This window comes from Erigeron canadensis, chromosome 4 (assembly GCF_010389155.1).
Source record: "Erigeron canadensis isolate Cc75 chromosome 4, C_canadensis_v1, whole genome shotgun sequence".
Classification (NCBI taxonomy): Eukaryota; Viridiplantae; Streptophyta; class Magnoliopsida; order Asterales; family Asteraceae; genus Erigeron; species Erigeron canadensis.
Window position 1 is genome coordinate 22,620,609 of NC_057764.1, and position 16,367 is coordinate 22,636,975.

General features: G+C 32.2%; 2 protein-coding genes across 2 annotated transcripts; one reads left to right on the forward strand and one right to left on the reverse strand.

Annotated features, from left to right (window-relative positions):
• The first annotated feature begins 373 nt into the window (after window positions 1-373).
• Window positions 374-1,440, forward strand: LOC122597779. The gene is made up of 4 exons (XM_043770347.1): window positions 374-445; window positions 531-645; window positions 713-773; window positions 1,094-1,440. The coding sequence occupies exons 1-4, from the start codon at window positions 415-417 to the stop codon at window positions 1,379-1,381; spliced, it is 495 nt and encodes a 164-aa protein (XP_043626282.1). The 5' UTR covers window positions 374-414; the 3' UTR covers window positions 1,382-1,440.
• On the reverse strand, window positions 1,420-10,045 carry LOC122597778. The gene is made up of 6 exons (XM_043770346.1): window positions 9,872-10,045; window positions 8,218-8,873; window positions 6,136-6,443; window positions 5,510-5,566; window positions 4,623-5,059; window positions 1,420-1,918 (listed from the first exon to the last, which is right to left on the reverse strand). The coding sequence occupies exons 2-6, from the start codon at window positions 8,751-8,753 to the stop codon at window positions 1,634-1,636; spliced, it is 1,623 nt and encodes a 540-aa protein (XP_043626281.1). The 5' UTR covers window positions 8,754-8,873; window positions 9,872-10,045; the 3' UTR covers window positions 1,420-1,633.
• Window positions 10,046-16,367: the final 6,322 nt, after the last annotated feature.

Here is a 16,367-nt window from a genome sequence, read left to right on the forward strand (position 1 = left end):
CTTTTTATATATATATTGGTAGATAATTTTATAAGTTACTAATGAGTTCTTAGTCTAGTTGTCCAATGAAGAGATGGAAGATCTTGTCATTATGAAAGTCTCATGTTCAAATCCAAGCATTCACATTGAATTATTAACTTAAAGAAGCCAACAACTAACATCTACCGTTGTTCAAAATAAAATGAAAAAACACTTAATGGTTTTGTTGTTCTAATCTAACAGTAAGTATGACAAAAGCCTAAGTTTAAATCATACACATACTTAAGGTAAGCCAAAAGCAACCCTGGTGATGTGATACTTTGCTTGCATTTAGGTTTCTGACCCTATCACCCCATCAAGCTATTCCATTGCTCTTTTTACCAATATAACTTTAGTCACCAGTTCACACTGATATTCTTCATAACCTATCCTACAATGGGTTTGTTAATGAGCTTCATGGGCAAAAGTTAGTTTTGTAAATTTAGATTTTTTTTTCCCAGAAGATTTTAAAATCTTATCACGGTTATGCATATTAATGATATTTTTTGTAGGTTTGCCGACTACCCAAATGTTGAGTCTGGTAATGGGCACATTGTACAGTAAATTCATGGAGAAAGAGATCAATAGCTTTGATGACTTCCATTTCGCCGTTCTTGACATGTTCAAGTAAGAATTTGATAAACATTGTGTGTTTGTTCCTACAATATATTTACTAGTCCTCGTCTGAATGCAGCACTATAAATGCAGCATTGCCTGGTAAACATTATGATGTTCCACCACCCAACAAAGTGCAGGTCATACAAAGTTCCTTCTGAATCTTAATAATTATAGTAGTAGTTGTCGCAATTTCAACCTATTTACGTACGATGGGTCAATTCTGGTTATGTTTTCTCTCTCTTTAATAAAAGCTCAACCCATAAAATGGTTTCTGTAACATGTAAAATCAATCAAATACAGATTTAAAAACTTTAGACATTAAAGTTTTACATGCTCGACTTGAGATGACCCAGACTACCAAAATTACCCGTTATCTAACTTTCCCCACCCACCCATTATGCCACCTCTAGTTATAAAACATTTAAGCCATGTGCTAAGAAGCAAATATGCAATTCAGGAAATTTTCATGAAGTGGGAAGGGGCAAATGAGCCAGAAAAGAAGAAAATATTTGTTGATTTCATGAAGACAAGTGTAAGCATGAGCAAGTTTGATGACTCAACTCTCATAACAGGACTAGTTACGCCACCAGCAGCTATGGCTGCAAAAAGAGCAAGTGAAACATTGCCACAGTTGAAGATGATCAAAGTCATCCCAGATGTCATCTTTGTGCCATCTGCAACAGTTTTGGCTCTCATATCTGCTAAGCTCTCAAAAAAGATGTTCTTAGGAAATGTAGCATCATAATCATTCATGTTTTTAAAAATTAACCAATTCCCAATATATGACATTTAATTCCTCTTGCATTAAGATGTTGAACAAAGATCAATCAATAGTGGTTGAAATCAATCAATACCATTGTTAAACTGTTTCTACTTAAAGGCCTATACATATATCTCCGAAAATGGTATTCATAAGAGAGTATGTTTCATTCACAAGAAAAGTGATACTGTAGGAAAGCTGGTTGGGGAATGTACAAATGATACCAATGACCAAGGCCTAACCTGGGTTTCTTCGAGTCCATAGGTTTGCACTGCTCTTACGTCGGGCTCTAGTCGCTCTCTTTTTTGTGCTTTTAGATGCAGTTAAATTGGAAATTGAACGTAATTTAACCGCTGGTTGTTCATTTTGACTGGAATCTTCAGAAACTGATACTGAAGCGCTATGGTTGCTCTTTTCTTCTTTGCGTACTTGGAGGTTCTCAATTGGATGAATCTTTACAGGCCCGGAATCTGTTTGTGGCTTCTTAGCTCTACGATTGTATATCAGGATTCCATCCGAGCTCTGATAAACAAAATAGTTAACCCCAATAAATGTTATTTGTTTACAATATTCACATCTTCAATAAAAGAGAACCTCAATCAGTCATAATGCAAGTTTATTTGAGAAAATTAGCAAACAAACTTAATAACGTGCAAAACTATTACTGACCCCCAAAACTAAGCACTATAAACTCTACGTAAAATCTCAGACGGTAAAAAAACATAGCACCATTGTACCACTAGCCCTAGCCCCAATAAAATTGAGAACACACTCCATATCCCAGATTTGACACAATTTTAACTCGGCATATAGTTCAATGGAAGTGTTTGATTATCCATAAAATGTGTTATCCATCTATCATCGAGCAAATAGAATAATCTGGTTTATCACCAACAACTGACAACAGATTCAGATAAAGAGTCAAAATGAAGTCAAGTTGGATTACAACAAGTATCTACAGATGATTAGAACTAATTTATAACAGACATTTTCAAACAAAAAGGCCAGTCTCGCACCCTTTGTCTTTCAGCAAATTGGGGCTTAAAGCTATAAGGCACCACCACTTGCTGTATTAGACACCTTATATAATTCAAAGAGGATAATTTGACTATGCCTTAATTAGGATGTAGAATTTGGTTTAAGGGTGGGGTAGGTCTCGGACTCCGGGTGATTTACAATTACTTGAATTTATATGACTCAATTTTTTTTGGGTTTTGCTAAACGAAACCCTAAGGGTTTTTGTTAAAATGTATTAATTAGTTGTACGTTTGCCATAAAACCCATCTTATTTGTACTTACCGGCTATTGGCAAAGAAGAAGGTATACACCAAGGTAGTTTTTATACTTAAAAGAGGATATTGTTTATTAAAACAAAAAGTTTAAATTTGGAACATATATTCAAGGTGTAGTTAATATAATGTTAAGATTTATGAGTTTCAATGTTATCTTTTAACTAATTAAATCTATTTTTACACTTAATTTGTTTTATTTATTTGTTTTATTTTTGTATATTCATATAGTTTTGAAAACTTCCATATAATCATCATAAGAAAAAAAGGAAAAGAACTTTATGTAATGTTGAATAAAAAAGATAATGAAATATCATTATGTATAGACGTGATTTTTTAGTTAAAGAGAAGATATCATTTTATCTAATGAGAAGATCTTAGATTTCAATAATATATTTATTTATTAATTAATTAATAATTAATTAATATATATATATAAGTTCATTTTTTTTCTAAATATATAGTTTATTGATGTTATCTCTTAACAAATTAAATCTATTTTTTACACTTAATTTGTTTTATTTGTGTATATTCATATAGTTTTGAAAACTTCCATATAATCATCATAAGAAAAAAAGGAAAAGAACTTTATGTAATGTTGAATAAAAAAGATAATGAAATATCATTAGGTATAGACGTGATTTTTTAGTTAAAGAGAAAATATCATTTTATCTAATGAGAAGATCTTAGATTTCTACAATATATTAATTAATTAATTAATTAATAATTAATTAATATATATATATATAAGTTCATTTTTTTCTTAAATATATAGTTTATTTTTGAAAAAAATATGGAGTTGACACATTGGCATTTTTTCAATATAGTTTTAGATTGCAAGAGGGCTTTAAAAAGCTTGGTTAACTACTTTTTTATAAGAGTTATAGATATATATATATATTAAAAACCGTGGGTGGATTTTCATGCTATCTCACAGCCCATTATATTTTTAATCTTTTGGTGGCCCACATGGATTCTTATTCTTTTTATTGTTGATACTTCAGCCGCTTTCTGTTTTATTTCTTGGATAGTAAAACTTTAAACTTTTATTTCAAAATGTACATAATGAGTTTTTCACATTAGTACATTTTTGGGCTTAATTTGCAACTATGTATTTTCTCATCTAATGAGTTTTTCACATTAGTACATTTTTGGGAAGTTTGTATTTTCTCATCTACCTACTTCTCAATAATAAGCTTTTGGGTTTTATGTGCAACTTTATGTTTTCTCGTCTGCCAACTTTCATTTCATTATAATAGCTTCTCATGCTCAAAATATCACACGGATATTTAATCGGGGATCAAAGGATTGTTTGACCGATTTACTAGCGATTCTTTTTTATATGCCAATTTTGTGTTTTCTCATCTACCAACTTCCATTATAACATATAGTCGCTTCTTTCACAGTAGAAAGCTTAGAATATGTCAAATATCTCTAAAAAAATCTGCTAATTTTGTCTTTATTTAGTTTTACGATGGATTCAGTTTCCGAATATTCCGATCTGTTAGACGTTACGTCTCCCGGGGCAACGCCCGGGTGACGAAACTAGTTTACTCCAATTGTCAATTATGTTATAGTTTTTTGGCGTAGATCGACTTAGAAGGTAGTATGCAATTTGGGCAAATAGCAACTTTAACCTATCCAGTTCGACCTATCATTCCCTTTACCCATTTAGCTAAATATTATAACTAAAACAACCTGATTGAGTTGAAGGAAAAATAAATATAATTAATCTAAGCATTAGTTTATGAATTAGTTATAATTAGTTAATTACCACCTCTAGCCCAAGGTATATTTCGTTCTCATTAATGATCATGGGAGACAGTAATTGACAAGCCGGCCAAACACTGCCATTAATGGATAAAATGGCTATTAAAGAAAATGTTGCATATCTTATAACGAGGAAGGTAAAGAGAGTAAAAGAAATAGACACTCACTCGTTTTCTAGAAGCAAAAGGGGGCTGCTCCATAGGTTCATTTGCATCTTGAAGATGATACCCCTCTTGATGACCAAAAGATGCATTTTCAGGTCTCACTAAATCGTCAGGTTTGACAAGATCATCACCCGTGTTCAATTTTATCAGTTGTGATGCAAAGTCAGCAACTACAGACGGTTTATCCACTCTTGTTGGAAACTCGGGTTCCATGAACGTATTATTAGATTGTTGCATTATGAGCTCCTCATTAACTGAGATCCTTCCCGCATTTTCAGCCATCAGTGCGTTGATTCTGGCTTTCATTTGAGATACTTGGGACTGAGAAACTTCGATCTTCCAAAGTATTTGTTCCAATGAATAATCGTCTCTGAATTCAAGAGATAACAATTCATCTGGGACTCTAAACTCATTACCAACATTCTTATCAGTGGATGGAGCTGCAACGAGAAGGGTAACAAGTACAAATTATAATCCAAAAAACAAACAAATCCACATGAAAGATTATTCATCAGCATTGGTGCAATCACACTGGTTTCTGATTTAACATGAAGAAACGAGTAAATCAAAGCAGAAAGCGGTTTGCAAAACCTTTTCTAACATCTTGTAAAAGTTTTATGATTTGAATATTTAATTACACATTTGTCAGATTGTTAAATTGACAGTTTTTCTAGACACTTTAAGTATTGGTTAACTTTAATCCATCATGAATGACCTGATGAACTTCCTGTGTGTTACCTTTTTTCAGGATAGTGGGTGATCAGAATGTTAAAAGTTACTTATAACATTGACCTAAACTAAGATTTCTGCAACTTCATGGACCACGGGAGCAGACAACATAATTTGCATTAAAAAAAGCTAATTGATTATCATTGGAGACAATGTAATACCTTGGTTAGGTTGATCATCGTCCATCGCAGGACCATGAGAAGGAGATCTGCAAGTAGCTGTATATGACAGATATCAGTCTCATAACAACCATCAAGATCCCAATTTCAGACATTTACTTAACAGGAATGAGTCGAACAGGCTACATAGTCCTCATGTTCAAGCCAGCGTAAGAAATGATGGCATAAGAGGTAATCAGGTAAATAAAAAAGACATAATTGGATAAAGAGTAAGAGACCAGCCCCTAATAAACAAAATGTCCACTCCTCTTTCTTTCTCAGTTCTCACTAAATCGCCTCTCATGTTTTACTTCAACATGAGAAGCTACCAATTCGATTGTGATGCATACAACATAGTGAATCATTTTTATCAGAAGGTTTAAAATGTTAATACATTATTTAAAGTAACTTTGATTTAGTTCTCATATTTCAAACATATATTATTTATGACTTCTTAAAATGACAAAAAAGTGTTTACCAGTCGACCATACAAGATCAGCGAAAGTCTGACCCAACAGGAAAAAGACAGCTAGGAGCACTTTAACCCCTACCCAGCCCACCCGGTTTGACCATCTTAGGACTTTTAGGATCATTCAATGTATGAGATGATGTAAATAAAGAGCATATACCAAAATATGAGAATAAGCTATGTTGTGACATGAATGCGTCTGTGTCCATCTCTTCATGACTTCTCCTTTTCTTTCTCTTCATAGGTTTCTCTCTATGAGAATCATGAAAAAAAGGCACTGACTTTGCACAACGACCTTCCAACTCAAAGTTACCATACTTCAAATGATGTGTTTGCTTATAATTTTCAAGCTCTTTGTCATATTTGACAGCAACGGACTGGAATTTCCTAAGCTGCAATTCGACCCATTTACAACGCCACATAATAGGTTGCACAAACTTCCTCCAATGAGATGTCACTTTTTTCTTCCTAAATATTAGCACTCTTAAACATCAAAACATAGCACAAAGTAACCAATCCATGTTATCACTACTGGGATCTGAAGTAAGCAATAAAATATATTTAAAGCTGCAGTTATTTAATTTGTAAAATGTAAACACGAACATCTTAAACTAACAGCTTGTGATGGCTAGTTCTCTAACTAAAACACACTTCTGTTGGCCATCTTAATCATTAATATCTTCTGATTGCAACATGCAAAATAATTTAGAATTTGTAACAAACTGTCCACGATATGTTTTGACAAGTTCTATATGGCTAGCAAGGAATGATGCTGTTTTTAATGATAGCTTGGTTTTAAAAAGCGATAGGCGCACAAAAGCGATACGGTCCATTTCGGAAGCACTAAGCGCAAAAGCGGTGAGCTTTTCATACGCAAGGCGCACACTTATGAAGAAATTTTATAAATTATTTATATAGTATTCATAACACATAAAATACCAAAAAAACATCAGTAAGATACTCGTTTAAGTCCGGCTTTGATCAAACTTGGTATTTGAAAAGCAATTCTCAAAAGATTGTTGTTCTCGTTGAGGAAAAAAAAAAGAAGAGATCAATCTTGCTGAGAAAGAAGAGGTAAGAAAAAAGAAATTACATATTTCTATAAAAAATTCCTCTTGCGTACAAAAAGCTCACGCTTTTTAGCGCCTAGTCTCACAAAAAAGGCCCAAAAGCGTGCGCTTTCTGTACACCCTGCGCCTTGAGTACCAAAAAGCTCTAAGGCTTGCGCCTAGCGCTTAAGCGCGCCTGAGGCGCACTTTCTAAAACCAAGAATGATAGCTGCAGATATGATAGAAAACTAGTGAAACAAATTCACATTTTAAGTTATTCGTTGCTACAGGCAAAATTAAACTTTTCAAACAACTGTTTAGTATTTGAGTTATCAGCTTATCAAAGAAATACTTCGGGAAACTCAGAGAGGAATAATCACAAATCCTATTGGCTTTATTTACCAAAGAGAAAAAATATTAGTTCAATAACATAATACAAGATGCTCAAATCAATTAAATTAATATTATATAACCCATACGGAAAAAAAGTATTCTCACCTATTTTAGCAATGAAATATGACAATAGCGCTTAATAATAATCAGTCCACTATTACTGGCTATATTGACCACTTAACCCTAAACATAAATTCGTATGAGTCAATAACCTTATATCAACTGAAGGATGCAGCCATAAAAAACATCCCATTATCTAACACGACTAATTCTAGTATACACATACCATGTCACATCCACTCAGTCAGATGACATATTGAAGGCCTTTCTTAAAAAAACATACTTTGCAAGTAAATAAGAAAGGGCTATGTGTGTCAATCAAGAAATCCCTATATAGTATATAGTCCATATCCACCAAGATACACTTTCCGGTCTTATTAATAAAGGCATAAAGATAGTTCAGAGGCGTAAATGGGTTTATCAAATAAAATGTATCAACAGTCAAGGAAAGACATGCCTTTTTTTACCCATTTCATCTCATAATTCAGTATAAGAAAAACACTACAGATCCAAGACCACACTGATTTACTAAAATTCATGATGTGCTAAAATGATACCCCAAACTTGTGAAAGTGAATCACATGGGTGTTAGGTTTCTGTCTCGTGTATCAGAACTCAACATGCTCTATGTCATAGAACCTAGGATTTAACAAATATGCCTCACGATCCCCACAGAGTGACAAAAAGACTATATCGCAGTTGTAAACTTTTTGATAAGAGAAGTGATTTAGATATATTACCTGGGCAGAAACAAGTCACCTGATCCATCCAACCCTGGCAATGGTGCACCATCTCCACGTAATTCTGACATAGCCTCGTTGTCACTTTCAAACTCATGATTCCCAAAATCTAAGTTTATGTCGCCAAAAGAGCTTGAAGAGGCAGTAGCATCATCAGAGTGAGATGGAACCAATGCACACTGAGCATCATTGGTACAATTTATTATGTCAACTTCAACATCCTCATCATCCTTTGTACAGTTTATAATGTCAACTTCAACGTCTTCATCATTTCTACAGTTCATTATGTCAACCTCAACATCTTCATCATCATTTGAGCCATTGATTATGTCAATCTCAGCATCCTCATCATCGTTCGTAGAGTTTATTAAGTCAATCCCCATATCTTTCTTGTTTAATAAAGTTCCCATGCCAAATTTTCCACCACTCATACTTTCAGGTCTCATGGCATTACATTTTGGCGTTGGTACAAAAGCCATATGGCCTTTACTAGTTGAAGCTTCCATTCTTCCTTTTAGGTCCAAAACTGATACCATATTATGATATTACACAGGTGAGATCATTCTTAGATTAGTTTGGCATTCCCAACAATGAGTAAAAAATGCTAAGCTCAGCTGAGTAAAGTAGAACGGTCATGGAGTGTCTAGATTATTAACCTGCAGTCAAACATTTTTTCCTGAAACAGTAAAAATAGGAGACAGACAAGAGTACGGAAACATATTATACTTGCGCTATTTTGCTGTTCTATGTATCCAATTCTCAAAACCTATACTGTACGTATCAAACTTTCAATTCGTTAATATTTTATATATCTAGTTCCCTCTTTACCGGGTAACAAGTATTTGTTGCTGACATGGAGTCATATAAGTAACCGATAAAATAGACCAGTTACACTATATACTTACAATAAGAAAATTTAAAAACTTTAACACATACGATGAAGGTTTTGAAATTTAGATACATACGAAAAGCACAATGATAATGAGACAGCTTTAAAACGGCTAAATTCATACAAAAGAAATATCTGGCAAATTCAGTATATTTCCATGTACTTTTCCGGATGACGAAAAGCAAACAATTATTAAAATTTAAACCGGATTACGGAATTCTAAAATATAAACTAAACAAAATTCAATAACTACATTTAAGCTCATAACACAAGTTTACCTTTTGATCACAAATTCACCATTAACTCAGTCTTTCTTATAATCCAACAAATAAAATGTTAAATTTCATATTCAAAAAAAAAAATTTTGGGCTCAAATATCAAAACTAGACACAATTGCCTAATACAAAATTTCCCACATATAAAATCACAAAAAAATTCACCCTAAAAATTGGTTAAAATTCCACATATCACAAAACCCAATTTTTTTATAAACTGGGGTTTCAAATTAACCAAAATCTTGTACCAAAAATTAGGGCTTTTTTCTTAAAAGGCTAATTTAAGAAAAAATATATTCAAAAAATTCAAAAAACAAAATTTATATAATTGAAATGACTAAAAGGTTGAATCTTTTGGGTCAAAATCTAATCTTGGTTTCTTTAGAATTTAAAGTGGATAAAAATTTTAAAAAATAAATTAAAATAATAACAAAAAAAATATAAATTAAATAATAATAATAAATAAATGGTTTCCAGTGACTAAACTTACTTGGTCGCCGGAGGGGAAGGAAACGGTGGCAGAGAAATCGGAGAATTTTTTTGGAGTTTTCAGAATTTTATTTAATTTTACAAAAAAAAAAAAATTTGTTTGTCAAGCAAGAAAATAGTTGACTCAGAATTCGAAGGAGAACAGAGGGAGAGATAGAAAGGAGTAGAAATATTCTCTACAATATCTTCTTTTACTTTTTACAAAAGAAATTCTATTTTATATATGGATATGGATTTATTTATGACGTTTCCTATTTCAAAAGATTTTTCGTTTCTTATTTTATTTTTATGTAAATTAATTAATGATCGTTATCATTAGTGTTAAGGATAATTACAACCACGTAATTTATTTATAGTTTCTTAATTTTAAAAGATTTAATTCCTTAAATGGTACCTAACGTTTACGCGATATTGCTAGTTTGATACCCTTTCTTTCGAAATTACGCGGATCATACCTAACATTTTCAAAACTTCACTCGGACCATACTAGAATCAAACGTCGTTTGATGGTCGGTAAAAACCCCCCACGTGACTTGCACGTGAGGGGTAAAGATGTTATATCGCGTTTCTTAATTACTTAAATGGTACATAACGTTTACACGATATTGTTGGTTTCATATCTAATGTTTCTTAATTATTTAAACGGTACCTAATGTTTAGTTACTAATTTTTTTTATTTTTTTTTGTATTTTTTATTTTGAAAGGTAAATTTCGCTTTAAGTCAATATCTTAAAAACCGCTATTTTAGTCATACTGCTGTGGAAAAATTTTCGGTATTATCGGTATTACCAGAAATACCGTCTGGTACTACTATTTCTAACTTGTTTTATTTTTTTTATAAAAATTCTCCAAAACTTGTTACAATTTAACGAAAATAGTTAAAATACACTTATAATCTACTAAAAAAATAATACTAAATAAGTATTTCATAACAAAATATAAGTTTTAAAGTTTACAAATAGGTATTTTTCGGTATTTAAAACATTGCTTTAAGCTTCGTGTCAAGGTAAATACCGACCAGTATTTCTGGTATTCCGGGTATTTTTCGGTATTACCGTTGCGGTATTTTCGATATTTTCAAAAAAGAAAATTTGAAAATTTTTTAAATTTATTTTTATGATACTTTTTGCTATTTTTGGTTATTTGTAAACTTTAAAACTTATATTTTGTTATGAAATATCTACTTATTATTTTTTTAAGGGATTGTAAGTGCATTTTGACTATTTTCGTTAAATTATAACAAGTTTTGGAGATTTTTATAAAAACAAACAAAACAAACTAAAAATAGTCGTACCGGCCGGTATTTGGTATTATTTTTTTCTCTTAGATATAATGTTTAAGCCATGTCAGGTATATTCTCATTTGAATTTATTTATATTTTATTTTTTACAGTTAGGGTTCTTTTAGGGAAAACAATTAGTCATTTATTTTATGTGAACCGAATGCGTACAAATGTTGGGATTCCAGATTTCTTCATGACAAATTAATATATATATTAAAAACAAAAGTACGAAAAAACGTGTAAAGAATAGTGTATTTTCTATTATTTTTATTTTAACCACAAAAGTTTCAATCTTTACATTTTTAGCACTAAACTATAATATTTTTTAGTAAACTTTTTGTTCTATTTATTTTCACCACAAAACTTTCAATCTTTACACTTTTAGCACTAAACTATAATATTTTTTTAGTAATAGTATATTTTTTATTATTTTTACTTTCACCATGGAAGTTTAATCTCTTTTTATTATTTTTACTTTCACCACGGAAATTTTAATCTTTACACTTTTAGCACTAAACTATAATACTTTTTAATAAACTTTTTATTCTTTTTATTTTCAACACAAAACTTTCAATCTTTACACTATTAGCACTAAACTATAATATTTTTTAGTAAACTTTGTATTCTTTTTATTTTCACCACAATATTTTAACTCTTTACACTTTTAGCACTAAACATTCATAATTTTTAATTTTCTTTTATTTTAAGATACGGGAAAGCGTGTATATAATAGTAAACTTTTTATCTTATTTTTTATTTTCACCACAATAGTTTCACTCTTTACACTTTTAGAAGAAAACTTTTATAATTCTTAGTAAACTTTTTAATCTTTTTATTTTCACCACAATATCTTAACTCCTTACACTTTTAACACTAAATTTTTCTACCTTTTGATAATCTTTTATTTTAACTACAACATTTTAACCTACTTACACTTTAACAACAAACTTTTTAACACATATATTAAAAAGAAATGTACGGGAAAACTTGTAAAGAATAATAAACTTTCTATTCAATTTTCACCACAATATTTTAACCCCTTATACTTTTAGTACTAAATTTTTATACTTTTTGATTTTCTTTTATTTTCACCACAACATTTAAGTTTCTTACACTTTTAGCATTCAACTTTTACGCGAACGACTTTCACTTTCACACAAAACTTTTACAGTTTATTTTTTAACTGACAAATGTCAGTTTTTAATAATTTGAATAATACATGTTTTCTTCAAAAAGTTTATGACACATTATCTCTTGAATAATATTTTTTATCTCGTTAACAAATGTAATGTCTCCGGGGCAACGCCCGGGTGACATATCTCGTTGATAACTAATAAAGAAGTAATTTTTTATTCCTTTGTTAGTTTTTTCAAATGATATTCAGTAGGCAATTTTTGCTAATTAATCATCTAATTTTCAAATGATATTGGAATCCATAGAGGAATGTTGACTCAAGTTACAACTTTTCAAATTGGATTCAGAGTTTTCAAATCAGGTCGGTGTAACTAGCAGTGACGTGTATTACAATAAAGTGATATATTGCTCAACTATCTGATATCAGATTTCTAATAGAACTAAGGTAGTTAACCTTTTTAATTGGTTTTGGATCTACTTTTTTCAATTGTAACCTTCGTTTTGGTGATGTTTTAATTTTCTGTTAGGTTACCTTTTATTATTTCTCCGTATATAAAAGGGGGAATGGAGGGGACATGTAATGGTTCATAGATGAAAATTGGATGTTAAAGATGGAACTTCTTGAATGCAGAGCAGTCCTATGTGTACAAAAAGAGTTTAAAAGTAATGAATTTGATATTAGAACCTTTTGATACTATCAATTTTGTTATATAGAACTACCAAAAACTTGGGTGGGACCAAAGTTAGTGTTTTTTTAAATAAATGCAGCTGAGTTTGGTGTTGGTTTGATCAATGTGAGGATTCCCCCCTCTCTAAAAGAAATTAAGGGTGCTGGCTATGAAAAGCTGATTGTTGTCGTTTGTAAACTGTTTTAGTCTAAATAGTTTAGTAGTTTAGTATGTGCTTAGCCTTTAAACAATGATATGTCTTCTTATCAACCATTCGAGAAAGCCTAATAGATTATATTAAGTTTTGTATGAAAAAGAGTAGGGATGAACGAAAATGGTGGGACTGTTCTAAAGTTTTGTATGAAAAAGAGTAGGGATGAGTGAAAATGGCGGGGTTGTTCTAATATGTATCAGACTCTTACCGACATCTGCCATGCATCTGATTGCATGATACAAAGGGATTTTTTTTAAAATAAACTTCTCTTATATACACTTGAAATGTCATATACACTCGAATGTTTGATCAAAGTGTATTTTCTGTTATATACATGAAGGCAGGCTCAAATGCATAAGTTTGTTTGTGTTATTACTGAGTATAGTCTTATAGATGGAGCCTGCCTCAAATTGTTATGTACATGGAGGCTGCCTCAAATGCATACGGATTGGTTTATGTTATATACATGGAGTCTGCTTCAAACTGTTGATCTATTACTGGAGTGTTCTTTGTTAGATTTAATGATGTATATGCTATAATAGGTGTCCAAGCTGAAGTACTTATAGATATAGATATGCTATGAACTGATTTTAGATTTACTACACCATCATTCCATTATCCAACGAACTCATTTTTATTTTTCGTAACACTTCTGACCCAAGCCCTTGAGCAATTGAAGTAAGTAGTCGGCTATTTCTCCCCGCCATGGGGCTTAAGATCGAGTGAGTACAAAAAGGTATCATCGACTCTTGTATCATATGCATTTTGCTAACATGAATCTTAGAAATTTGGTACAAACAGGTAAGGTACCAAAATTCTCGGTATCAAATAGTGGATTTGGTACGATATCCTCTTGTGAATCGGTTTCGGTATTTCTCGATTTTGGTACGTTTACCGGTACCATACCGAAAGCATTTCTAAAATAGGGTAAATAGTTTGGTGCTTATGTGTAACATAAAGGGCTCCGATTCTTCATTTTTGGTCATATAAAAAAAATGTAGTAGTAATGTTGAGTTTGCTTTGTAAGTCATATACGAGAATCATATATGTAGTCATATATGAATTTGCTTTGTAATATATGTAGTAGTAATAGTGAATTTTCTATGTAAGTCATGTATCATATATGTAATAGTAAAATTTTAATCCTCCTTGTCTTATGCCTAATTAGAGAGACAGCAAGTCAAGCTGCAATGGAGGCTAACATGTTGATTTAGTATCATCCATATCCGTCTGTGGTGTCCATGTCGTCATTGGTGGGACCCGACTTCGTTTACATATATCATTTTTGTTTTTATAATCAACTTGTATGCAATTTTTTTTTTTTTTGAGTGGCAGAAACCTGTCTACAATTTACTTATAGAGTTTGATACATTTTAGATGAATTTATAAATTATAACAATAAGTATGCATTTTTTTTTCTAGGTATGTGGTTGCTTACAACAATACACTTCCTAAACGATATCAATCTCACATTAATGTTAAATGGTGCAACCGAGTTGGATCAATTAATTACATTTTCAAGTATCAAAATGCCCTTGGAAGATACCCCTTGCGAGAATAACATGGCTCTCAATACACATATCATCAAACCACCCTGTCTTTGGGATCTTATCTCCATTAGGTTGTCGCCTCATTTCTTTTTTTTTTCTTTTACTTTCTTTTTAAGCTTTTAAATTTAAATGTTGAGTTTGTTGTGATTTTATTTATAGGGACATGACCACAAAATTTAGGATGTACATGAGTTTGATTATGAATGTATTGTGCAAATTTGTTTTGATAAATTTTGTTCGGTCATTTTATTGAGTTATGCTTATTAGAAATGCTTGGTCATTCATCGTTGCTTAATATTTTTTTTATTAACTATTTATTTGAACATCATTCAAAGTTGCTTATTTGAATTGCTTGGTCATTCAAAGTTGCTTAAAACGAATGTGATTTTGCAATCCTTTTATATGATCTTCATTATTTTGTTATTAAGATGAAATTAGTATTTTAGGTTTGAAGTCAAGTATATGTGGAATTTTTTTTATTGGTCTAAGTTAAACCAACTTTACGACCGGCGGTCAGTTTTCTCCAAGGTCTCGGGTTCGAGTTTTGGGTTTTCCATCTCAAGGTATTTTTCATGAGGAGAGGGTTGGAGGTTCAACGATTTGTTGGTTAAAATTGCCTCCAGCACGTCAGAATCACAACTAACTTTACAAAAAAAAAAAACCACGCCCAACATTTGTGGTGGTGGTTCAACAGCAGCTTGTGGAGGCTGTTCAACGGCAGTTGTGGAGGTTTCCCACGCCCACGCCCAAGAGCTTGTGGTGGTGGTTCAATGGTAGCTTGTGGAGGCTCTTCAACGGCAGCAGGTGGAGGTTGCCCACGCCCAAGACCACGGCAACGGCCACGCCCGACAGCTCGTGGTGGTGGTTCAATAGCAAGTGGCGGTGGTTGTTCAACGGCAACAGGTGGAGGCTGCCAAAGACCACGGCCACCTCACGCCCAGCAGCAACTTCCGCTAGATTTTCTTCATATCTTGTTTGAAGCCAATACTCAATGAGATCTTCACGACCCACCCAACAGAACCCAGCCCATAAATCAAAATCTTGAACTCTGGGATACTCCCTGTGTCTCAAATAGCCGCAACGACCTAACTTTTCTTCTTCCAACAAATAATGGATAGTGACGGTCTCTACCCTCTTCTTCCATCGATTTTTACGCTGTCTGAATTTAAGGGTTTTATTTTATCGTGATTTGCACTTTTCATGTTTGATGAAGTTAGTAATGGTAAATAAGTATAGAATGGATCAATACTTGGCTCTCCTGTTATTGTTAAGGTGTACCCGCATAAATACAAATTCCCCGAATTATCCATCCAGTTGTGACGCTCAGCTCCAAATGACCACCTCGTACAATTTAGGGATTGAGCAACCAGGGATAGTGATGGAAGTTAACTCGTGGCATTTTCACTTTGTTGGAGTTTGTGAAGACAACTGAGAAGTCATAATTTCCAAAAAAATTCAAATCAAATATTATGGATTTCACACTAAGGGAACTTACCACACCCAAATCAACCCGTGGAACATTCTAGTCACGGGTGGTTCAAAGGCAAGACTTTGCGGGTTTAGCCGATTTAGCAAACCACAGAGCTAATCGGAAAAAGATCGACTTGGAGACCAAGATGAGATAGATCTTGGCATAGCTCTTTCATATT